Source organism: Pelodiscus sinensis, chromosome 20 (genome assembly GCF_049634645.1).
Source record: "Pelodiscus sinensis isolate JC-2024 chromosome 20, ASM4963464v1, whole genome shotgun sequence".
Lineage (NCBI taxonomy): Eukaryota > Metazoa > Chordata > Testudines > Trionychidae > Pelodiscus > Pelodiscus sinensis.
In genome coordinates this window covers 11,291,091-11,315,809 of record NC_134730.1, presented here as the reverse complement: position 1 = coordinate 11,315,809, position 24,719 = coordinate 11,291,091, and the positions used below count along the sequence as shown (strand labels likewise).

General features: G+C 42.5%; 1 protein-coding gene across 7 annotated transcripts in view; it reads left to right on the top strand.

Annotated features, from left to right (window-relative positions):
- The window catches only part of UNK (unk zinc finger), a 79,833-nt gene that overhangs the window by 12,171 nt on the left and 42,943 nt on the right, over positions 1-24,719 (top strand). For 4 of the 7 annotated variants that reach the window (XM_075903650.1, XM_075903648.1, XM_075903647.1 and 1 more), the window contains exon 2: positions 21,260-21,469. In XM_075903650.1, the coding sequence (XP_075759765.1) occupies positions 21,260-21,469 (210 nt within the window). Of the gene's footprint in view, positions 1-153; positions 250-15,113; positions 15,204-21,259; positions 21,470-24,719 lie in introns of all 7 variants that reach the window. The other 3 variants (XM_075903645.1, XM_075903644.1, XM_075903646.1) reach the window with 2 other exon arrangements.

Sequence of the window (24,719 nt, the reverse complement as noted above, 5' to 3'; positions counted from 1 at the left end):
CAAAACACCCATTAATTTCAACAGGCATTACACGCATACAGAGGGGAGATACAGATTCCCAAGATAGTATTTGATGATTAACTACTAAAGAATCTGAATTAATTATAAATTTAAGATTATCTTATTGGTTGGGTCTTTTTCTTTTTGATCCAGCTATATTATATACTAAAGAAGGCTGTCCATCAATCCAAATCCATACACTATGAGAGCTGGCTTTCCTTGCAACCTTCAAAGGACTGTGAGACCTCGGTAAGAGCACTTGGATTGCCATCACAACAGAGAAATAAACCACGGGAGAGGAGAACACACTAGAACAGTGGTACACAATCTTTGCAGCATAAGATACCACACTGAGAACTTTCAGTGATTGCAAGGGCCACACCTCGTTTTCATATACATTTATATAGAACTTTATTTTGAAATAAAGGCACACTTTTGTTTTTGAGCTCTGAAAACGTCAACTGTGTTTTATAAAAACAGAAAGCATGATTTTGTGGGTTGCAGCAAAAGGAATATCAGTTGAAATCTCTACAACTAACTTCTTAAGGTCTGGCCTTACCTTTGTTGGCTGTGTCTGATACAAAATGCAGGTTCATATCTGATCAGTAAATACAGTGTTTTGTTTGCAATTCACAGTAGAAAAGTTCACCACTGTATACCCATCCAAAGCAGCTACCACAAATCTGACATTTAGCAGGCAAAGAAACAAATTAATACATTTCCTTCAAAAAACTCAGATTAGACTGAATTGGAGCATTGTAAATCAATCATGAGCTTTTGCCTTCCTTTACTGTTTCAATTGAGTATAGGTCTGCAAACAATTTACAAATTATTTTATCTCTCTGTCTTGTTTTGGAGGGAATCTGTAAATCATTGGCCAAAATAATGTTGAAGATTCTTAGTTCATCATAGGAATGGTTATTGGTCTTGTATTTCTTGAGAATTCATTGGTAAATTAGAAAGAGTGAGAAGGTTGGTCTACTGTAAATGTCTGTAAAATAGTTTGTAGCTGAAAATCAAATTCTGTGGTTTCCTGCAACTCCATAATAAGTATCTGAAAGCAATATTTATTTGAGGAGACCACTGCAAATTCCCATACATGGAATGCTGATGTTTGAAACTTCTGGAAAGCAGAAGAAGTGACATAGTGGCTAATGCACTTGTGCCTAGCCTATACCAACAATGTTGGTTCCAGCCCAACAGTGGACAACTGCTATGCAGAAAGAGTTATTGGAACCAGGGGTCATGATTTGCTCAATGTGTGGTCTTTTTAATCAGGTCTTTACTAGACCATTTAACCTTGAGCAAATTAAATACCTGAAGTTAACTGGTAATATGTTTTATAAAGACTAGTGGGCACTTGCCACATATTGATCTAGGCTATAAATATTTAGGGAAGAAACAAACATCTATAGTCTTGGATTTAATTAATGCAAGGTTAAAAAATAGCTCAGTGTAAAATTAACTTTAATTTCTGTAACAACCAGTGCTTTTCTTTGTAAGAAAAAAGGTGCCAGTACTCTGGGGCAAACTTGTTGAGCAAAACAAAACAAAAAACAAAACCGCTCTGGGGGTCGAAATGTGGCCGCAGCCCCTTTAAGAGCCACAGCACCATGCTGGGAGCCGGAAAAAAAAATGCCGCACGTCCTGAGCAGGCTTCCGCCAGGAGCTGAGCCGCCCCAAGAAAACAGGTGCCAGTATGTGCGGGGGAAATCCCATTCCTTTTCTGTGGGCTGGGAAAATAGGTGACGGTACGCTGTTCCGGGCAGTAACGTCACAAAAAAAGCACTGGTAACGACCACACATGAGAAGATTGTTAGCTGGATATTTCTGCTAAATAATCAGCAGTAAAATAGTTAATGATGTTGACATTTAAACTGGTGTTCAGATATCATGATGATAAGCAAAAGATAAACTCTAGATAAATAAATACTTCGTGGTTAAGTATCAGAGTTTACTAGGGTTGCCAAATGGTTTCAACAAAAATACTGGACACACTTGACATTACATCACAACCTACGTTACAATTTATTTAGAAAATACCAGACATTTATATTTTCTCAATTTGTTTCCCAAACAGAAAGTTCAATTGTTGGACTGTCTGGTTCAAAACCGGACACTTGGTAACCTTAGAGTTTACCCATTGTTGAGATGAACAGCTGTCATTCAGACCTTAGCCAGAGTTGATGTCTTCCATATTGGCCAGGTTTTCACTGAAAATTTACTTTGGTATAACCACATCTATCACATTTCTGGGAGACGGACTTACACTGGCTTAACTACCTGTGTTGATTTGATTCTTTGATCAACCTAACTACTTCTCTCAGCGAGGTGAATTATCTTTACTGACTACAGAACCTTTCCTGTTGCTATAGTTAAAATGCTATAGAAACACATTTATACCACTGCAGCTGGACTGCTATAGCATTTCAGTGCAGCCACTACACTGATGAGAGGTATTCCACCATTGTAGATAATCCACTTCACTGAGAAGCAGGAGTTAGATCAGCAGAAGATTTTATCCATCCTCCTGGTGCCTGTCTACATGGGGACTTAGGTTGGTTTATCTACACTGGGCAGGGACATGTTTTTTAAACCCCAACTGACATAACTGAGCTGACCTAACTTTCTAGTGTAGTGTTCAATACATAGGTTCAAAAGAGACACAGTGCATCAGGTGACATTTGAAAAGCTTTTTCAGATAAACGGTCTGCCAGCAAACCAACAATAGGTTCCTCTCAAAAATAAGTCCTATTTGGAAACATGGCAACTAATGTTATTTGAAGCATAATTTTGCTTTTAGTGTAAAGTCACTTTAGCTGAAGTCATGTTTAAAAACATGTTATCTATGGTTGGCTACAACCAGCTATCTCATTTTAAAACATTATGTGCCCTGTTTAAATTAGGTGTCAAGTAGTTAAAATCAAGTTTGTTAATGTGTATTCAGATATACCTAAATTGTGAAAAATAAATCAAACCCGAAAAAACCTACAGGCAGACTACATGTGGTGCTTTAGCTTGTGCAGAACAGCTTTTAAAGACACTTTTGCTCTGAAATATAGCATTGCATCTACTGGGTAATCTATGCACTGACTTGCGTCAGTTTAGTTAAACTGGTATAGTTGAAATCTGGTAAACTTCTGAAAACACTCTTAAATCTATATAAAAATATTATATTGTAGTTTGGCCTTGTTACTTTCAAGCTTAACCAGTATGTCAGGTTTAAATTAATTTTATAATCCCCACAAAGTGAAACCAATTTTAACTAAGTTGGCTTAAAACTGTGCAGTTAAACCAGTGCAACTTTGTACGTAAGCCAAGCCAATAGAAAATGTACACAGTGAACATGCACCTTCTTTCATTGATATCTTATAGGCTCTGACTTCAGTACAACTTTAACCAACTTTAGGTAGTCAGGCCTGTATTTATGGGGAAGGTAAGTTTGGTTTTCAATTGAAGTAGCATAGCATGATTGAAAACTACATCTTTCTTTGCCCATCAGTATAGACTTGGTAGGATGATTGGCTCTGATTTGAGCCTCTACAAAACTTGAGAACTTGGCTGCTAACAATGGAAGCTAACAGTGTTTTCCCCTTGCCAATGACTCTTTTTTTGGCATGGGGCAATCTTCCTGTAATTGTTTCGGCACATTTTTTAGGATTTTGTGTCCTTTGTTTTTCAGAAGTCCCCTGTCGGCTGGAGGGAGTGGGGGGAGAGAGAAGGCCCCTGTTGGTGGCGGGAAGGGGAAGAGAAAGCCCCACCAGATGGGACCTCCTGCCTTGAGCCTGTTCTAGCTCTTCAACCCTCTCTCTTGTACACCACCCTCCACCACAGCCCCCTGCCTTGAGCCTCTCCTCAACCCTCCACCCTGATTCCAGCACTTTCTCCATTGTCCCAGCCTCCTTCCTAGCTGTCTGTGATTTAGGACATTACAGAACATGTTGCCATACATAATATTTGTGCCACTCCTATGAGAAGATTTTCCCAGTATTGCTCTGGTCCTTAACCCAATTAATATTTGTTTTATGCAAAATAAAATGAAAATGTACATGCTTCATTTGGATCATTGCTCTAGGATGGGGTTGGGGAGGAAGAGGGGTTCAGTATGGAGGCTGCCTCAGGGAGAGAGGACAACCCCCGCCCTCTCTCACTGCAGCAGCTTAGCGCCAGGTGAGACGCACCTCTCCATGGTCACAGCAGATACAGCTGGGGGAGGGATGCATATCCCCTAGCTGGGGCAGGTCCGGGTTCATCTCCCCTCCCCCCACCCCCAGCTTCTCAGCCAGAGTGAGGAATGCAGCAAACTGTGCACTTTCCCCTCATTCCCTGATGAAGGGAAACATCCAGCAGTGTTCCTCTACGAATCTCTGGGGGGTGCCTTGGGGTGGTGTAGTCTTGGAGAAGAGGGCTCCCCCAGTTACCCCGTTTCACTTGCCTGATAAGTCTCTCTTCTGTATGGTTTTATGAGAAGCAATCCCATTCCAGGCACATCCCTAAAGGGTGCCTTGGGCCTGGGGCATTCTTAGAGGAGGGTGCCCCTCCAGTCACCTCGGTTCACTCTCCTATTTTCCTGACACAACCAAACTCTAACCTTGGTTTAAGTTGGGATAAGAGGAAGCTGCATACCAAATTTGGTGGTCCTAGCTCTTACCTTTAAGGAGTTCTTGAACAAACAGACTCACAGATGTACAGACATGCACATTTCTAAAATATATAGATTCTGAAGAAGTCTGCTTCATAAACACAGCCATGTTTGCTGTAACCAGTTCAGACAACAGCATCAGAAATGTTTAAAAAACAGTGCTGTTGACAGTCCTTACTCTAGGTATGGTCAGCAGTTATGCACACGTGCAATTTGGAATTTGTGTATTTGAATACCTAGCTGGGACAAAATACATCTGTAATACTTGAAATGTTTTCCTTATTGTGAGTGACTTCTGGTCTGAAGATCTGGTTAATGGACAGAACTTTGAATGTATATCACTACAAGCCATGGCTATAATTTTACTCAAAACCAGGAAGTGGGCTATGTATGTGTCCATCTTCACCTGTGACATAGTTGCTTGAAAATCCTAGCTGCATGTTTCCATCTCTTTTAAAATTGTGGGAGAATATGGTGTTCGTGAAAATAGAAGTGGGTGCTAGGTGCAAGAGTCACTTCTTTCAAGATCTGTGATCTGGCAATTTGCATGGTGGATTTTTGTAGAAGGCAATATTTATTGGAAGCTACTTGGAGATTACCAGAGCCATTTTACTTGTGAGCAAAATTCATTTCAAGCTCTTTAGAAAAGGAAAGCAGACTTTTTTCTTTCCTAGACCGTGTCTCCTGCCATGAACTGTGGTTGCATTTGGTGGGGAGACTGTTAAGCATTTTCTGCACTGACATACAATCTGCTACATTTAGGAAAAAAAGATTTATGGGGGTGATTTTTTTTTAAATCACTAAGACATATAGCACATTCTCAGCATACTGTGGCATTTGGCATAGTAAGCGCATGGAAATATGTGAACACTTTACCAAAAACCCCACTAGTCTCTAATAAATCCCCTCAACTTTTACCTTTCTTTGTTTGTCCTTAGACTGACAGTATTGTCAAGAGCTGATGGAGGAGGGGAAATATAACAGCTCTCAAATCACATAGCGCTGTCTGCAATGTGACCTCTTTTCAGTTGGTGGTTCAATTTATTTAGGTGATAAAAAAGATACTGAGGCATGTGAAGGCTGTCATCTTGACAGATGCAAGCTCTATAGGCTCTTTTTTCATACTTCTTCCCCCTCCCATCCTGCATTCCAGTTTGCCTCTTGTTTTCATAACATGATCCATTTCATTTTCTTTTCATTTAAATGTATATAATGTTTTCAATGGTTTCAAAACTGCTTCTATTTGTGGGGGGATAGAAGGAAGAAAATTGGCTAATACTTCAGAGGGATGTCCAGGAAGAAGACACTTTTTGTGTAAGGAAGATGTATGGAATATGGAGAATTCAAAGGCAGTTCTTGGTTTGGTGCAAAATGGAAAGATCTGGCTGACTAACTATGGTTAGTTGTGTGGGAAAGTACTGCTATATTCAGATTTAGGGGGAGTCCAAAAATAGATTTTCTTGCATGCCTGTAACTCTGTTTCAGCATGATCGTTGTGTGTAATGTCTCCCTGCCAACACATCCCCTCACCAATTAAGAACTAATATGCCTGTTGCAGTGAGGTCACAGAGGAATATGGGAAAGAAAATAGTGATGCTGTATTCATGAGCAGTAGAAATTGAAGAGGAAGATTGGCAAAATTGTCACAGGACTTTCCCTCAAATCATGATGAAAGCCAGCAAGATTTCTTGCTAAAAACTTATTGTCATTTTGCTTTCAGTTCTGTTTGCCCTTTGCCTCTATTTTAATATCAGTTGTACTATAAAAACACTTGGTTTCAAACCAAGGTAAATTGCACAAATGCAAGTCACTTTTTATGCTGCGCTCTTCGTGCTAGTCCACAATAGAAGTCTTCCCAATATAACTTAATTTATGCAAAAAAACCCTATGTTGCTGAGTGCTCTCTAGCTGACAATGCTGTGTATCTCATTCTTGTCCTAATTTTTGTAGACAGTGTCTTAGCAAGGATTAGTCAAATAATTATCTAATGGCCAGGCTTTCTCTCCGGTATCATAATATGGTAGACTACCCAGCCACTGTTCACTAGTATTCTGTTCCCTAGTGTCTCTACAGGTGCTGAAATAATTTGTATTAGGAGTATAGGAGGACTGAGATTTGAGAGGAGCTTCTTTGGTGTGGGGGAGGAGGGGGCCAGAAACTGAAATGATTTGGAAGGTGAGGGTTGGGGGTGCATGAAAGGAAGGCAGGGTTTGGGTGTTTTATGATGTCGGAAGGAGAAGAGTTTGGAAAGGCTGTTTGCTTGTTTCTGACTTCCCGATTTCTCCTACTCTTTTCACTTCAGTCTTCCTGATTCCCTCCCCAACACAGAGCCATTTGGCACATCTTCCCTTCTTCATGGGCTTCTCCAAAGCACTTTGAAATTAGTGGGAGTCTTTCTGTTGATGTCAAAGGACTTTGGACCAGACCTTTAATGAGGAATGTAGGGCTTAGCTGCCTTGATGTGCTACCAGCCCACTTTCTCGATTTGAGATCACTTCACCAGGCTTTGGCATGCTTCATTTGTTACTCCCAGTGCATGCATGATTTACTATAGCATTTGGCAAGCAGTGCATGACACTAAGATAGCCGAATCTTGTAATGTAAGGAGTGGGATATTGTATAGTGCAGAGAGGCACATAGCCAAAGAGCAGAAGAGCGTGGCCTGTTAGCAGATAATAATGAAAGTGGGACAAAGCCCAAGTTTCAGTATAATCAATCATGGCACTGTAAACAAAATCAATTCTTCTCCAGTAAAGGAGGACACTAGGTCACCCTGCAGTGGCAGATGAAAGTCACAAATTAACGATAAAACAAAACAAACACCAGGTTTACGATAAAAAGTTAGGTCAACCCAGCTATGTCACTCAGAGGAATGTCACACCCCAGAGCAATGTAGTTAAGCCGTCCTAATGTCAGGCGTAGACGGCTCAACATCAATGGGAGAATTTTTCCAATCACCCTAGCTACTGCCTTTCTGGATGGTGGATTAACTACAGCAAGGGAAGAATCCCTTGCTTTGCTGTAATATGAGTTCCCTGAAACACCACAGTGGAGCAGCTGCAGTAGCAGTTTAAAGCCACTTCTATACTTATGTACCAGAGATCAATTTTCTAGCATTTGATTTAGTGGCTCTAGTGAAGACCCGATAAATTGAATGCTGAGGTCATCTCTAGTCAGCACCAGCACTCCTCACAGTGTAATTCCTCGCAACTTTCCACTGTGAAGATGGCGCCAAGCTTGGCTTAAGGTATGTCGACTTCAGCTACATTATTTGCATAGCTGGGGTTGCACACCTTAAGCCAACTTTCTGAGTCTAGTATAAACCTGGCTTAAGTATAGACATAGCCAAAGTCAATTTGTCTTGTAGCGTTCTTCCTTGAAGTTATTTCAAATGAATGGGAGTACCCTGCCCCACTGGATGTTTCTGATAAGAATTCTTTGTTGTTAAGAATATTAGCAACAAAATAGTTAATATTGATACTTAAATTTGACAATTGGGCTTTAGACATAATGGTATGTTGAGAGGAATGTGTCATCCTTCTTTGACACAATAAGGCTGTGTCTACACTGGCCACATAACCCGTAATAGCTATGGAAATGAGAGAAGTCAGAATAGGGAAATGCGCGGGGGATTTAAATATCCCCCGCGGGATTTAAATAAACATGGCCGCCGCTTTTTTCCGGCTTGGGGAAAAGCCGGAAAAGAGCGTCCAGACTGGCGCGATCCTCCGGAATAAAGCCCTATTCCGGAGGATCTCTTATTCCTAGGAATAGGGCTTTATTCCGGAGGATCGCGCCAGTCTGGACGCTCTTTTCCGGCTTTTCCCCAAGCCGGAAAAAAGCGGCGGCCATGTTTATTTAAATCCCGCAGGGGATATTTAAATCCCCCGCGCATTTCCCTATTCTGACTTCTCTCATTTCCATAGCTATTACGGGTTATGTGGCCAGTGTAGACACAGCCTAACACTTTGGATACATCTACACAGTAGTGTTATTTCAGAATAACTGACATTATTCCAAAATAACATAGTCTGTGTCTACACTACAAGCAGTTATTTCGACATAATGTTTAAACAATGTCAAGCTGGAGGACTTCTAACTACAACTCCTGTAACCCTCATTTTACAAGGAATAAGGGAAGTCAGAGGAAGAGTGCTCTTTCTCGGACCAAAAGCCAAAATAAGGTTTTTTTTACTTAAGCTATGCAAGTGATATAGCTCAAGTTACGTAGCTTATTGTGTCTTTAGCTCTGCTGTGTAGATGTGCCCTTTCTGGTTACATCATGAAGCTATCATTACAATCAGACTAAAAGTGTAATTTTGTTTCAAATAAAAGCTTATATTGTGCAGAAAACATTGGGGATACAAAAAACTGTAAGAAGCCATTAAATTTTATAAATATTTTGAAATTCGGCACACATGATTTTCTTGTGACCAGATCAGAGTAACGGGAAGTAAGATCTAGTAAGGTACAATAAAATAAGATTCAGTCGATTCCTGTTGGATTGCCTTCACCATATTGCCACCCACCAAACCGCTTGGTTTGAAATATCAACACTTTCCTGACACTGATGTTAAATTTCTAGTTAAACTTCCTTTGAAGGAGCAGTGATGGCCACCTTTCTAAAAGCAAAATTTTGGGTGAAGATCAATCTTGTTATCCTTGCCCCTGAAAGATCTCTTTGCTATAGGATGATCCAGGTACCTGAATTATCTCCACCATCAGCCCTATTTTGTAGTGGCTCCATGTAGCGTTGACCTATCAGTAGGATCTGTTTGTCCACCCTGAGAATATTTCTCATTTCTGTAGTGACTGTCATGGGAGGAACTCAGCATGCTTTAAAAACATCAAGCCTCACAACAATTTTATGAGCTAGGAAAGTGTCCCCATATACGGATGGGGAAACTGAGACATACAAACTAAAGTCTAAATTTTCAAAAATGTCCATTAATCTTTGATACCTACATTTGTTGGTGACCAGATTGAGATTGCTTTGACCTGATGTTTCATTTTAGGGAAGATGTGAACAAATTAGAGAAGGTCCAGAGAAAAGCAACAAAAATGATTAAAGGTCTAGAAAACATGACCTATGAGAGAAGACTGAACAAATTGGGATTATTAAGCCTGGAAAAGAGAAGACTGAGAGGGGACATCATAGCTTTCAAGTACCTAAAAAGGTGTTACAAGGAGAAGGGAGAAAAATGATTCTCTTTAACCTCTCATTATAGGACAAGAAGCAATGGGCTAAAATTGCACTTAGGTTGGACATTAAGAAAAATGTCCTAACTGTCCGGGTGTTTAAACACTGGAATAAATTGCTTAGGGAGGTTGTGAAACCTCCATCATTGGAGAATTTTAAGAAAAGGTTAGATAAACACCTGTTAGGGATGGTCTAAAACATGGGTTCCCAAACTGGGGGGGCGTGAAGAAATTCTGGGGGTGGGGTGCGGTGCGAGGCAACCCAGACCACCCCATCAATTCTCCCCCTCTCCCCAAGTTTTGCTGCTATTTTTGTTTCTTGTCCCCAGTCAGTTCCTTTTTTTTTCTTCCCCTCAACAAGTTTTGCTGCTATTTTTGGGGGGGGGAGCAAGTGAGGGTTTCTCAAAAATCAAAAAGGGTGTGTGATGCTGAAAAGTTTGGGAACCACTGGTCTAAATGGTGCTTGTCCTATCATTTGTGGAAGGGACTGGACTTGACCTCTCAAGAGTCCTTCTAGTTCTATTATACTATGTAGAATAGTGATAGAAATGTAGCCGTGTTAGTCTGGGGTAGCTGAAGCAAAATACAGGACTATGTAGCACTTTAAAGACTAACAAGATGGTTTATTAGATGATGAGCTTTCGTGGGCCAGACCCACTTCCTCAGATCAAATAGTGGAAGAAAATAGTCACAACCATATATACCAAAGGATACAATTAAAAAAATGAACACATATGAAAAGGACAAATCACATTTCAGAACGGGGGAGGGGGGGGAGGAAGGAAGGTAAGTGTCTGTGAATTGATGATATTAGAGGTGGGGAGAGTGGGATGTTTGTGAGCTAATGGTATTAGAGGTGATAATTGGGGAAGCTATCTTGGTAATGGGTAAGATAGTTCGAGTGTTTGTTCATTCCTTCTCGGAGAGTGTCGAATTTTAACATGAATGACAGTTCAGAGGATTCCCTTTCAAGTGCAGATGTAAAAGGTCTTTGTAGCAGAATGCAGGTGGTTAAGTCATTGAGAGAGTGTCCTTTCTGGTTAAAATGGCAAGAAACTGTTTTTTCTTTGTGATCTTGTCTGATATCTGTTTTGTGGGCATTAATCCTTTGGCGAAGTGTCTGAGATGTTTGTCCAATGTACATAGCAGACGGACACTTTCGGCACATGATAGCATAAATTCTATTTCTGGATGCGCAGGAATATGTGTTCTTGATCTTATAACTCACTTGGGCTATGTCTAGACTGCAAGCCTCTTTCGAAAGAGGCTCTTTCGAAAGATATTTTCGAAAGAGCCTCTTTCGAAAGAGAGCGTCTAGACTGCACGCGGAACTTTCGAAAGAGCAAGCCGCTTTTTCGAAAGAAAGCACCCAGTGAGTCTGGATGCTCTCTTTCAAAGAAGCCCTATTTACATTCAAGAACGCCTTCTTTCGAAAGAAGCACTTTCGAAAGAAGGCGTTCTTCCTCGTGAAATGAGGTTTACCGCTGTCGAAAGAAAAGCCGCGTTCTTTCGATTTAATTTCGAAAGAACGTGGCTGCAGTCTAGACGCAGGTGAAGTTTTTTCGGAAAAAGGCTACTTTTCCCGAAAAAACCCCTGAGTCTGGACACAGCCTTGGTTAGGTCCAATAATGGTATCAGCAGAATGAATATGTGGACAAAGCTGGCAACGGGGTTTGTTGCAAAGGAAGGTACCAGGGTTGGTATTAGTGTGGTATGTCCTGTGGTTGTTGCTATTATACTATGTGGAATTCTAGCCTTTTAAGGATATTTTCCTGTCTCCACACCTGAAGATTCTTCTGGGTCCCCTACTTCCATGCTCTGCCCACTTAAATGCTTTTGGCCCACTCCTGCAAATACTTAACATGTACAACTTTCCCTACATGTGTAGTCCCATAAACTTAATTATATCCTGGAAATACATGTGTATCTGATGAAGTGGGTCTTTACATAAGAACGGCCATACTAGTTCAGACCAAAGGTCCATCTAGCCCAGTAGCCTGTCTGCCGACAGTGGCCAACACCAGGTGCCCCGGAGAGGGTGGACCGAAGACAATGATCAAGCGATTTGTCTCCTGTCATCCTTCTCCAGCCTCTGACAAACAGAGGCCAGCGACACCATTTCTATCCCCTGGCTAATAGCCTTTTATGGACCTAACCTCCATGAAATTATCTAGCTTCTCTTTAAACTCTGTTATAGTCCTAACCTTCACAGCCTCCTCTGGCAAGGAGTTCCACAGGTTGACTACATGCTGTGTGATGAAAAACTTTCTTTTATTAGTTTTAAACCTGCTACTCATTAATTTCATTTGGTGTCCTCTAGTTCTTCTATTATGGGAACTAATAAATAATATTTATTATTATTAATAGTCTTTGCCCACAAAAGCAATAAGGTGCCACAGAACTTCAAGTTCTTTATGCAGATTCAGACTAACACAGCTACCCGTCTGATACATGTCAAAAATTTCCCCCAGAATATTTTGTTGAAGTGGAAAGGAAAATCTTGCATGGGGAAAAGTAATGAAGCTTGCAATTTTTTACGTTTAGGATTAGTATTAATTTTTGTAAATGCAGAAAATGTCTATCTTTTTAAGTTGTGCAGGTACAGTCATCTTAAACAGATTAATTCAATCTTTCAGGATACATATTTGACTGGGATTGAAGGTGTAATGTTATGTTAGTAGCATTTTGAATGGATATGAGCAGGTTAAGATTGTATTTGTCAAGGCTAGAAAAAAAGGTAGTGTCGTAATCGAGACATGATATGGTAGGAGCATAGATGAGGGTTTTAGTTGTGGGGCTGCATAGGAAAGGTTGTCTCTTTGAGATGTTATGCAGAAAGAACTAGCAAGATTCGGATCTAGCCTAGATGTAAGGAACTCAAGCTATAGATGAGACCTGGTTATAGGCTAGAGTAGTGTTGTCCACAGTGGTAGAAGAAAAGAGAGAAGGGGAAGGACTTGGGGAAAAGATTAAGAGCTTTGTTTTACTCATGTTGAGTTTGAACTGATGACTAGACACCCATGAGAGAGAGAGAGAGATTTCAGTTGGGACAAGAGACAGGCCTTGACTAGAGTGATAGATCTGAGTGTTTCTACTACATCTGTTAACCCAAAAAGTCTGCGAGATTGCACTTCAAAGTTGGGAACATATCTCACTCCTCCTCTATACTAGATTATGCACCAAGATTGCGCAACTGTTTTAAAATTTCTATAAAATAATTTATGTTATGGAATCAGTAGTCCCCTGATATGGTTAAAACACACCAGCCTGGCAATGTGGGTAGTACTGAATTGTGCCAAGAAGAGGTTTTAGAACAATTCAGACACACATTTGAATTTGGTTAAATTTTCTCTCTATGCAAATATTTAATTATAACCTTACATACCGTGTCACTCAAAAATCTTGCTTTTTATTTATTTGAAATGTTCAGTAACTAGGTAACATCCCCTGATGTAATTGATCTCGTAGACAAGACAGGTTCATGCTAACTCAGTGATTTGCCATTAGAAAATGAATGAAATAGTATATAAACTGAGTTTAGAAAGCATGTTCTAGTCTACACAAAAACAAAACTAAAACATGATTTCCAAGTTCATTTTAAACATCATCTGTCTTAATTTACACTGAAAAAACATAAACAACAACAAATAATCTGGTAGCACTTTAAAGACTAACAAAACATGTAGATGGTATCATGAGCTTTCGTGGGCATAACCCGCTTCTTCAGATTTACACCGTTTGAACAAATTATATTAGCCTGAAATATTGCTTTCAACTGGTTCAGCAACCAGTTCAGTTTGTCCCACATTGTTCTGATGGCCTCTTACTTGTTTTCATACTAGGTTAAGATAAAGAGTGGCTTTATGGGTTTAGGAATGCAACCCCCCCACTAATTGTTACCGTTTTATTTATTTTGACCGTGTTAGCACCAGAAACCATATTGCATGCTTTCCAAACACAGAAAATAACACAGTCTGTTTCCTGAAGAGCTTATACAGGCAGTCCCCGGGTTACGTACAAGATAGGGACTGTAGGTTTGTTCTTAAGTTGAATCTGTATGTAAGTCGGAACTGGTGTCCAGATTCAGCCGCTGCTGAAACTGACCGCCAGTTCTGACTTACATACAGATTCAACTTAAGAACCCCAAGCGTCCTCAAGTCAGCTGCTGCTGAAACTGATCAGTGACTGATTCCAGGAAGCCCGGGGCAGAGCAACTCTGCCTCGGGCTTCCTGTAGTCAGCGCTGGTCAGTTTCAGCAGCAGCTGACTTGGGGACGCCTGGGGCAGAGCAGCTGGGGTGCTGCTGGGTTGCTCCAGTAGCGCCACTCCTCGGCGCCCCCCCCCCCCCCAGCAGACCAGGGACACAGGGAGCAAAGCCGCAGCAAAGCCTCAGAGGTGCGGCACCCCACCGCTGCTGCGACTTTGCTCCTGGTGCCCCTGGTCTGCTGGGGACCGTCTCCAGCAGACCAGGGACACCGGGAGCAAAGCCGCAGCCGTGGCGGGGTTCCGCGCCTCTGAGGCTTTGCCAGAGCAAAGCCTCAGAGACGCGAGACCGCTCCGCCTCCCCGGCTTTGCTCCAGGTGTCCCTGGTCTGCTGGAGACGGTCCCCAGCAGACCAGGGGCACCCGGAGCAGCTTTTCTCGCCCCGGAGGTCGAGGTGGCGGGACCGCTGCGCTCTGGGCTGTCCTGCTGCCTGCGAGCTCCGGGGCGAGAAAGCCCCATTCGTAAGTGCGGATCCGACATAAGTCGGATCCGCGTAACTCGGGGACTGCCTGTAATCTAAAAAGACATACAAAAGACATATGAAAGGGACAGCACAGATAATGCGAACAAAGTGGATGTCTTATGTGTTTCTTGATTGATTGTTTAGAGATCGTTTATGTGTAAAATGGGGTTAATAATGCTTTCCTACAGCACAGGAGTTTTGTAAAGTTTCTTGGGATCATTGGATCGGATATGAAAAGTGCAAAGTATCACTACTAAATTTTCTCTTCCTGCCTGAGAGCATCAGATGGCTGACCCTGTACTAACTAAACATTAGTTTGATCACCTGTTCTTAAATTTAGGGGTTTTTAAAGTTAGGGATCATTCCAGAAATTCCTTCTCTGCTGTGCTGAGAAGTTACTGGAGAATATTCTGATAAAATGAGGGCTTGTTTTGACACACTATTCTTTCTGCAAAGATCCTCAACAGAGACAAAGAGCGCTGTAATAACTCTGCTTTCTGAGCTATTCCATCATGGACTAATGTGATCATGTGCATCTCCTCTGCAGCCCAAGAACATGTTAGAATACCTGCTGTTCAGAATATCTTTTCAAGCACCTCAAAACAAAGTGGATGTTTCCTTCTGGGCTGTTTGAAAGGTCTGTTTTTCATATTTTCCTAGTGGAACCAGATCTTGTGTCATGGATCAGAACAGTGCATAGCTCTAGGGAGAATTTACCTTGCATTGTGGAGAATTTTTAATATTCCACTGCTCTGAAAAAAACCCAGGCTTTGCATTTGCACCAAAATCAGTGAATGAAAGTCTTGGAATTTCTGTCAACCCTCATTTAGCTCATTGAGCTATGTCAGACAAGTGTTTATATACATTTGATGCATTGATATGGAGCTCAGTGGTACCTTTTTCAAGGCTTGCTTTGAAAGTGAGAGATCATTTATTTAATAGACAACATTAAAGAATGAGTTTCCAATGAAGTCTGTTAGGTATTAAACAATTTTCTTGTGAACCATTTACTTATGTAATTATATCTCATTTACATGATAATAAGTGCATCTCCAGGGAACTTAGCCAATCATAAAATGCAATTAATTTTGAACTGGATTTCAGCAACAGCTGACACTCCAGAGGCTGAGTTCCCTAGTCAGCATATGCATTTTTTAACTTCCCTGCAAAGTTAAAGCTGTCGAAATTCTTCTTCTCCAGCTGTTCCAGTCTTTATTTTAAAACAATATCAGTGCTCATATTCAAGCTAGCTGACATCTAGAAGGCAGGAGTCCTGGGGCCTACTACTGCAAGATGCTCAGCTCCCTCAACTCAACAGGGGCTCTGATCATTTTAGTTGCCCTCCCCTCTCTCACCCTCTCTCTTCCCCTCTCCCACCTCCTTTTCCCAGTCTCCCCGAGTTTTGTTCAATAAAGAGAGATTCTATTTTTGACCACACGTTTTCTTTATTTTGTACATCAGGAAGGGGGGCTAGAGAAGGGTAAGTGGAAGGAGGTGAGGGAGGAATGGGGTACAAGCCCCCGATGGGGAGGACTGGGCTGGCTCTGCGGGCTTCTGGGGGTGGAAGCTCTCCTGCAGCCCCCCCCAATTGCCCCCTCTCCCCAGATGGCAGCCTGCGGCAAGTGCAGCCGGGCTGATGGCCGAGTGCTGTGATGTGCCCAGTGTGGGCACTCAGGGCACTCCAAGCCAGGACTGCTTTGCAAGCAGGGCACCCCTGAGAACTGTCTGTCCGGGGTGGGGGTCGGGTCCCTTTAAGCACAGCCCTCGGCTAGCCTGAGGCAGCATCTCCACGCTCTAAGTCCTCATCTGATGCCCTGCTGGCACTGCTTCCGGCCATCCTTAACCCCGGTTCAGGGTCCACTTAATGTGGACATGCTAGTTAGAATTAGCAAAACGCTAATTCAAACTAGTTTTTTAGTCTGGATGCGTTAGTTCAAATTAGCTTAGTTCGAATTAACTAATTTGAACTAAGTTAGTTCGAATTAGCACTGTAGTGTAGACATACCCCCAGAGCCTACACATCCTGTCTCAGCCCAGCAAGGGTCTGGCTAGACTGCAGGAGTTTTTCAGGATTCTGGAGATATCCCAGAAAAACTCTTCTGCATCCAGGGTTGCCTTTGTTCTTCCACTTTTTTTAGTGGAAGAGCAAACATTCTCTTTCGGTCACCCCTATATTCCTCTTTCCACAAGGAATAAGGGGGCTTCCAAAAGGGGAAGTCTAGACAGGCCAAATGTTGGAAAAAAACCCTCCTACAGAAGAATTTTTTTTTTAAAAGCAGTAATATAAGGATTGGGGTTAGCAAGTGATGGAGAGGAGGAGAATGGAAGGGGCGAGGCTTCAAGGAAGGGGCAGGGCGGTAGATCTTGGCTTGGCCTGTCATTTAAAAAGTGATCTTGGGTGTAAAAAGGTTGGAGACCACTGGTCTAGACCATGGGTTCCCAAACTGGGGGGCATGCCCCCCTGGGGGGCATGAAGAAATTCTGGGGGGGGGGGGGGGGAGCAAGGAGTCCCTGCCCTTCTCCCTCATTAAGTTTTGCTGCCCCGGTCAGTTCTTTTCTTTTTTTGCTCAACAAGTTTTGCTGCTATTTTCGGGAGGTAGGGGGGGATGTGAGGGTTTTTCAAAAATCAAGAAGGGGGGTGTGATGCCAAAAAGTTTGGGAACCACTCTAGACAGCATTTGGTCCTGCCATGAGGGTAGGGGACTGGACTCGGTGACCTCTCGAGGTCCTTTCCACTCCTAGTATTCTATGATTCTAAGCTGGGAATCTGCAGCGGGGTTAGCTCCTTCCCTGGAGGCTAATCCTGCTGTGTCTCTGCCTTTGAAATGTTTTAAGAGCTAGCAGGCTCTTAATACATTTAAAAGGCTGAAGCGCAGTGGGGTGGACTCAGCGCGAACCAGGACAGCTGATTCCCGGCTCATGCTGGGTCCCCCCCCCTGCACTTCTGCTTTTTAAATGTATTGTGGCAGGGTCAGCCTCCCTCCTGAGACCCTGACCCCTGTTCCGTCCACTATTCCACCCTTGAAGGGTGGCAGCAGGGCTCTCACCTGCAGAGTTTTTATTCCTGGGCCTTTCTGGTCCTCAGCATAAAGGAGGGTGTATTGGGCTGAAGCCCTGGGCCAGTCACAGCTGACCAGGAAGCCCCGTGGGGTAGGGAGCCCTCCAACACTCCCTGCTTGACCCCTCACCTCGCCCTGTAGCCTTTAGCTGGGCTGATTGTTCCTCCTCTCAGAGTCTCCTTATCACTTGGTTGTCTGCTCCTGCTCGCTGTCCTAGGGATGGCTTTTAAAGAGGCCCTGTGGCAGCCTGGTTCAGCTCACCTGGCTGTTAGTTAATTTGCAGCTGCCTTGTCTCAGCTGCCACTTTTCCCTTTTAACAGGCCTTTTGACCTTCCCTGTCACAGAATTAAAAGCTGGTAGGCTCTTAATGCATTGAAAAAGCAGAGGCGCAGCTTCTGGGACTGGGTGCCAGCCAGGAATTAGCTGATTCTCAGCCTGTGCCCGATCCCTGGCACTACCTCCCTCCCCACCCACCTCCTCTGCCCCATGTGGAAATGGTGTGGAGGGAACCGGCTTTTAAGCTAGCTCTTCCCAGTACCGGCTCCTGCTCCCCTGCTTGCAGCAAGGGGGGGGGGGGGACACTAGTTGACTATCTGATAAGATTTTGCTTATCGGAAGTCGACTAGTCGCTTACATCCCTACTCCCCATCCATGGAGGGATGCTCCAGCCAGACTGGTCACTGGTTAAACGGTTACCATTAAGTATCTTGACTGGTTGACCCGTTACCTATTTACATCCCTAGCCTGAGCCTGAAGCCCCTTTCTGCACCCTAAATGCCTCACTCCCAGTCCTACCCCAAAACCCTCACCCCCCACACTCTAAGCTTCTTGGCCTCAGTCTGGAACCCCTGTCCTGCACTCCAAACTCCTCATCCCTACCCCCACCCCAGAGCCTGCACCCCCCGCCAGAGCCATGAATTCCTGCACTCTCAAGCCCTGGGCCCCAGCCTAGAGCCCCTTCCTGTACCCCAAATACCTCATTCCCTTGCCTCTTACTCCTACCCAAAGCCCCTATTTCTGGCACACTAATCCCCTGCCCAGAGTGAGGGTGGTGGAGAGGATATGATGGAGGGATGGAGTGAACAGGGGTGGGGTGGGCAGGGGATGGGGCAAGGCTGTTCTCTTTTTTGCAATTAGAAAGTTGCCAGCTCTTTTGCTGAGGTGATTGTCACAGGCTTGTAGTGTGAGGTTGGACATGTTGCCGTACCTCTCTGCTGCAGTTTCCTCATCTGTAAAATGAGGATATTATTTCACCATTGTGAGGCATCTGGAAATCTGTGGATAAAAAGGGCTATATGTCACTATGTATTATTGTGAAAAGCTTTCTGGGTATTGGCATTTAAGTGGTCGTATTTACTTATCAAATTCTCTTAACTAGCATAATTGATTGTCCCAACCAGTATGAGCAGCCATCAGTAGACAGTCATTTTTCCCTAAGGCTTATTAGCATGGTACAGCAACTGGGCTTGATAAGCTAAAATTTACAAGTTTGATAAGGGTCCGTCCTTTACAAAGAGTAACTCTTCCTATAATGGCTTGAAACTGTGCTGGGAATAGCTATGTTAGAAAACCTTTCAAGCATGGTGCAGCCTTACTAGGCTGTTGTTTTTCAGCACACTTGTCGTGAACATTTTTGAGGCCTGGACCTCAGAGAGGCGGGCCATTTAAAAAACAAAACAGTGGTGGTAAACAAAATCAAGTCTGCAGCATAGTTTCTGAACATGATTTTGACATGCTTTATGACTATATGAGCATTATATAACTGTTAGATGTTAAAAGTCGCACTGCATCGCAAGGATGTTTAAAATGGTTTTGGATACGATAGCCTTAGAGACCAATTTTCAGAAGTATTGAACACTTACAACTCTAATAGAAGGCAATGGGATATGTGGGTGCTTACCTCACCTCTGAAAATCGGGTGTTAAATGTACATAGGGCTGAAATATTTGGAAGTGAATGACTGGGAAAGCCTTTCACCATTCTCAATTGAAAATCATTCTGTAGAAAACTTGACAGCAGGATTCTGGCCTTTGAAAATGAAAAACCTAGGGGAGGGGGTGATACATTTCTGAGGCTTCATTCTTAGGGTGGGGGAAAGGGTGTTTTTGAAATATGTTGGACTCCATATTTTCATGACTTTAAAAACACACCTTTCTCCTTGTACAGACACAGCCTGAGATTATTTTCTGCATCTTCAAGCATGTGGTGCATTCCTGTGTATTTAAAATCAACCTTAAAAAAGACAATAATTTGAGCGGGAAAGTACTTGACAAAGTTCAGTACTTTTTTTTATTTTCCTGCCTAACAGTAAATGTGAATCAATCATGTGATTCAGGATTTAATTGTTAGAGACACAAATGAGACCTACTGAGGGGTTTTTACACTTCCCTGTGAAGCATGTGATGTTGGCCATTGCCAGAGACAAGGTATTATGTGAGATCTCCTTAAGCCTGACCCACTAGGACAATTCTTATGTTCCTAATAAATTTAGCACATCTACTGAATTTCAACCAATATGGTATTTTGTAGTAATCTGTAACCAGACCCCAGTCAGATCACTGTCAAGGTAAACCATGTTTTAATCCTCTCCTTCTGTTTTTGAGATTCAGTTGTTGCTATGTCACCAACAGAGGCTCAGGACTTCTTTAGTTCTGAAAATAGAGGAGACATACAGATTTTAAAGGGATACTGTTAGATTGTTTTGAACTTAAACATATGTAGTCTTAAAGAAAAATCCAACAAAATAGCCCTTAAAACCCCCATAAAATGAATGTTTATATTGTTATTTTAAAATATCATCTGTGTTTTTACAGTCCAAATACTAAAACACTTTTCTAGCTGGGGCTTTATCTTGCTAAATGCAGAGCAGTCATATGTGATGCTGAGTGACTTCAACTCCATCAGACTTCAAAATGAGTTGAGGCTATTCAGCAGGGCTAGCTGTTTGTCGGACATATTCTTGGAGATTTCATCGCATGATGTAATCTTTAATTAAAGATTAATCTTTAATTCCTGGAGACTACAGGACAATCCTGAAGTGTTGGTGACCCTATCTCCGCATCTGCCAGGACTGAGTCCTTAATGAAAACGTGAAACTGACTATTTTTATTTTTCCTGTCCAAGCTTTAGGAAAAAGCAAAAAGTAACCGGCGAGGACAAATTTTAAGACATTAAACCAGTTTTTATGGTGTTTTTATTTAACCTGACTGTATCTCTTTAAGGGAAGAAAAATCTCTTCCCACTCACATCTTTCAGAGTTAAGAATTGGAATTAGATAGACATGTACTAAAAATACTGCTTGCTTCCTAAATATTTAACCAGTTCACTAAGCATTCAGACAGCCCTCTTTTAAATGATACCTAAAAATATAATAGGAAATTATTTGTTGATTGTAGCTACTTTTAGTGCCGATATTTGAATTCCATGTTTGAGTTGAGCCACCTGGAAACTGTCTTCCTGCAACAGAAACCAGCAGCTTTCAATCTGTTACTAAGAATTAAAGTGGGAGAGGGTGTGGGAAAGGCAGCATTTGATGGTTGCTCTGTACTTTTGCCTGGGTTCTGCTGAGTGAGTTGACATAGGCTATGACCAATCTCCTTGTCCTGACCTCTTTTTCCTTGATTTCTGCCTGCAGTTATCTGAAGGAGTTCCGCACGGAGCAGTGCCCCCTTTTTGTGCAGCACAAATGCACTCAGCACCGGCCCTATACTTGCTTCCACTGGCACTTTGTCAATCAACGTCGTCGCAGATCTATCCGCCGTCGGGATGGCACTTTTAACTATAGCCCTGACATTTACTGCACCAAATATGATGAGACCACAGGAATCTGCCCAGAAGGAGATGAGTAAGTAAAGTCTGCCCATGCCTGCTTCTGCCAGTCAGCTTTTGGGATCAATCCGTGTGTGTATTCCAACCAGAGTTTACAGAGACAAGACATTTCAGCAAAGCAGCTTTTTAACTTGATTATATAGAGTAACATAAGAACATATGTGAAAGCTACAGTAGCAACCTGTGTATTTCAACCCTAGTACAGGGAAACTACTAGGATTGAGGGAGTTCTGTCTCCATTATCTGTTCAGTCCTTGCATCTTTAGCAGAGTGTTGATAAGAACTGGACTGAGACTAGCCACCAGGCAAACACTAAATTATAGTTCATGATCATTTTTTTTGTGAGCTGGACTTGAACAGATGGCCAGCTTGTGAAATATTCTGTGAATTCTTACCTGTGCCCTGAGCCATCCAGCTTCAACTTTTAAAAGTATATAATTTAATTAATTTACCGATGCCAAATAACCATTCATACTTCAGAAGAGCCATAGGAGACAGACAAGATAGAGAAACACTGTAGAATGGTGTGTTTTTTCTCATCAATTTTTGGTAGACTCTATTGGAATAGAGAGATACTTTAGAACAGAGGAGGGCAAAATACAGCCTGTGGGCTAAATCCAGCTTGCCACACTGCCAGATCCAGCCCGTGGTACAGCGGGAGCCTGAGGCAGTCTCCTTGCCTTCTGCACCCCATACGCCGCTCAAAGCGGTCTGCTATGTTCTCTGCACACCATGCTCCTTCCTTCCCCCAACCCTCTGCTCCTCTCCTGCCCCCCTTCTTCCTAATCCAGCCCTGGGTCACAACCTCCTCTCAGATCCTGCACTCCCTCCTGCACCCCTATCCTCTGCCACAAGTCACAACCCCTTTCTTCACTCAAATTCCCTCCCAGGCCACACACCCCCTTTTGCATCCCAATTTTCTACCCAACCTCCATGCCAGACCCTGCACCTCCTCCATTAATATCATGGAAAAGTGTGGTCCTTGACCAAATTTTTGGCGTGCCCCCCTCATCAAAAATTATTGCCCACCACTGCTTGAGAAGATTATTGGTGCAGTGTGTTAAGGCATTTGTTAACTATGCAGGAGTAGGCATGGAGAATACTGAATCAGAGATAAGAGAAACTGTAGAGGAATAATAGCATATCTTGATTGATCAAAATATTGGCTGTAATTTGATTTATGTTTCATGGTGCCAAGATAAATAAATAAAGATTATACATGTCTGGAAAGTGGCAAATTCTGCTAATTGAATAAAGGATACAGTAGATGGAAGAGAATGAAACAGTCCACTAGACTTGTGTTGTCAGTTTCTATTCAGATTCTCTCTCATTAATACTAGATGGGCACTGGTTCATATTTGGCTCAGATAAGTAATGAATAAAGCCATCTTACTGCTCTTAGTTGTTCTATATCTTTGGATAGGTCCTGAAAGTACATCAACTTCACTTATTTTTCTAATTCTTTTACATTTCTCAGTGACAGATTTGTGGATTTTTTTTCCTAATTAGGGTATGACCAAGATGCAGTAGGAATTAAAAATGGAGTGCCAGCTAAAATGATCGCGTTCTGGGTTTTTTCCTTCTTTGTCCCAAGCTCTCCTGTGAGGGGGGTATGTCTGTCTATAGGTGGACTGGCACAGCCCACAAACCCTGTAGCTTGTACATTGGCAGGAAACACTAACAGCTAGGAACCTAAATGAAAGGAGGGCTGCAGAGGAAATGTGTGTGCCATGGGGTGTATCTCCTTCATACTAATACACCAATAAAGCATTGAGCGTATTCTTGCTCTTTACTGGATCCCTGATACTCACCGGTCTACAGAATAATGAGCCGTTGAAGTCTTAAGGATCCAGTTATTTGTGAGAGAAGATGTTATCTAGTGTGTACTGGCAGATGTAGGGTCTAAAGAATGTTGAAAGGCATGACAAAAGAAAGGGGCAGAGCTAGTAAGGTTAACAATGATAGCAGTGGAGAGAGGTAACTAGTGGGGTCCCTCAATGGTCTGTCCTGGGACCAATCCTATTCAACTTATTTATAAATGATCTAGAGAAAGGGGTAAACAGTGAGGTGGCAAAATCTGCAGATGATACCAAACTGCTCAAGATAGTTAAGACCAAAGCAGACTGTGAAGAGCTTCAAAAAGATCTCAACAAACTAAGTGATTGGGCAACAAAATGGCAAATGAAATTTAATGTTGATAAATGTAAAGTAATGCACATTGGAAAAAATAATCCCAACTGTACATACAGTATGATGGGGACTAATTTAGCTACAACAACTCAAGAGAGAGATCTTAGAGTCATTGTGGATAGTTCTCTGAAAACATCCACTCAGTGTGCAGTAGCAGTCAAAAAAGCAAATAGAATGTTAGGAATCATTTTAAAAAGGGATAGAGAATAAGACAGAAAAAATCTTATTGCCTCTATATAAAACCATGGTACGCCCACATCTTGAGTACTGCGTACAGATGTGATCACCTCATCTCAGAAAAGATATATTTGCATTAGAAAGGGTTCAGAAAAGGGCAACAAAAATGATTAGGGGTTTGTAGCGGGTCCCATATGAAGAGAGATTAAAAAGACTTGGACTTCTCAGCTTAGAAAAGAGGAGATTTAAAGGGGGATATGATAGAGGTCTATAAAATCATGTCTGGTGTGGAAAAAGTGAATAAGGAAAAGTTATTTACTTATTCCCACGATATAAGAACTAGGGCTCACCAAATTAATAGGCAGCAGGTTTAAAACAAAGAAAAGGAAGTTTTTCTTTACTCAGTGCACAGTCAACCTCTGGAACTCCTTGATAGAGAATGTGGTGAACAGATCAAAAAAGAGCTAGATAGATTCATGGATGTTAGGTCCATCAATGGCTATTAGCCAGGATGGGTAGAACTGGTGTCCCTAGCCTCTGTTTGTCTGGAAATGGATGAAAGGAGAGGGATCATATAAGAATTACATGTTGTGTTCCCTTCCTCTGATGTAACTGGTATTGGCCATTGTTAGCAGACAGGATACAGAAAATCTCCATTGGTCCAGCATCTGATGGTCCGACCCTCCTGATGGTCCAGCACCATCAGGAACCCAGAAGTGCTCCGGGCAGCCGGACCATTGGAGCTGCTCTGCCCCCGGCTTCCCCGATTCAGCCGCTGCTGAAACTGACCAGCAGCTGAATCGGAGAAGCCGGGGGCAGAGCAGCTGGAGTGCTGCCGTAGCGCTGCCCCCGGCACTGCGGGACCAACCCAGCAGCACCCCAGCTGTCCCTGATTCAGC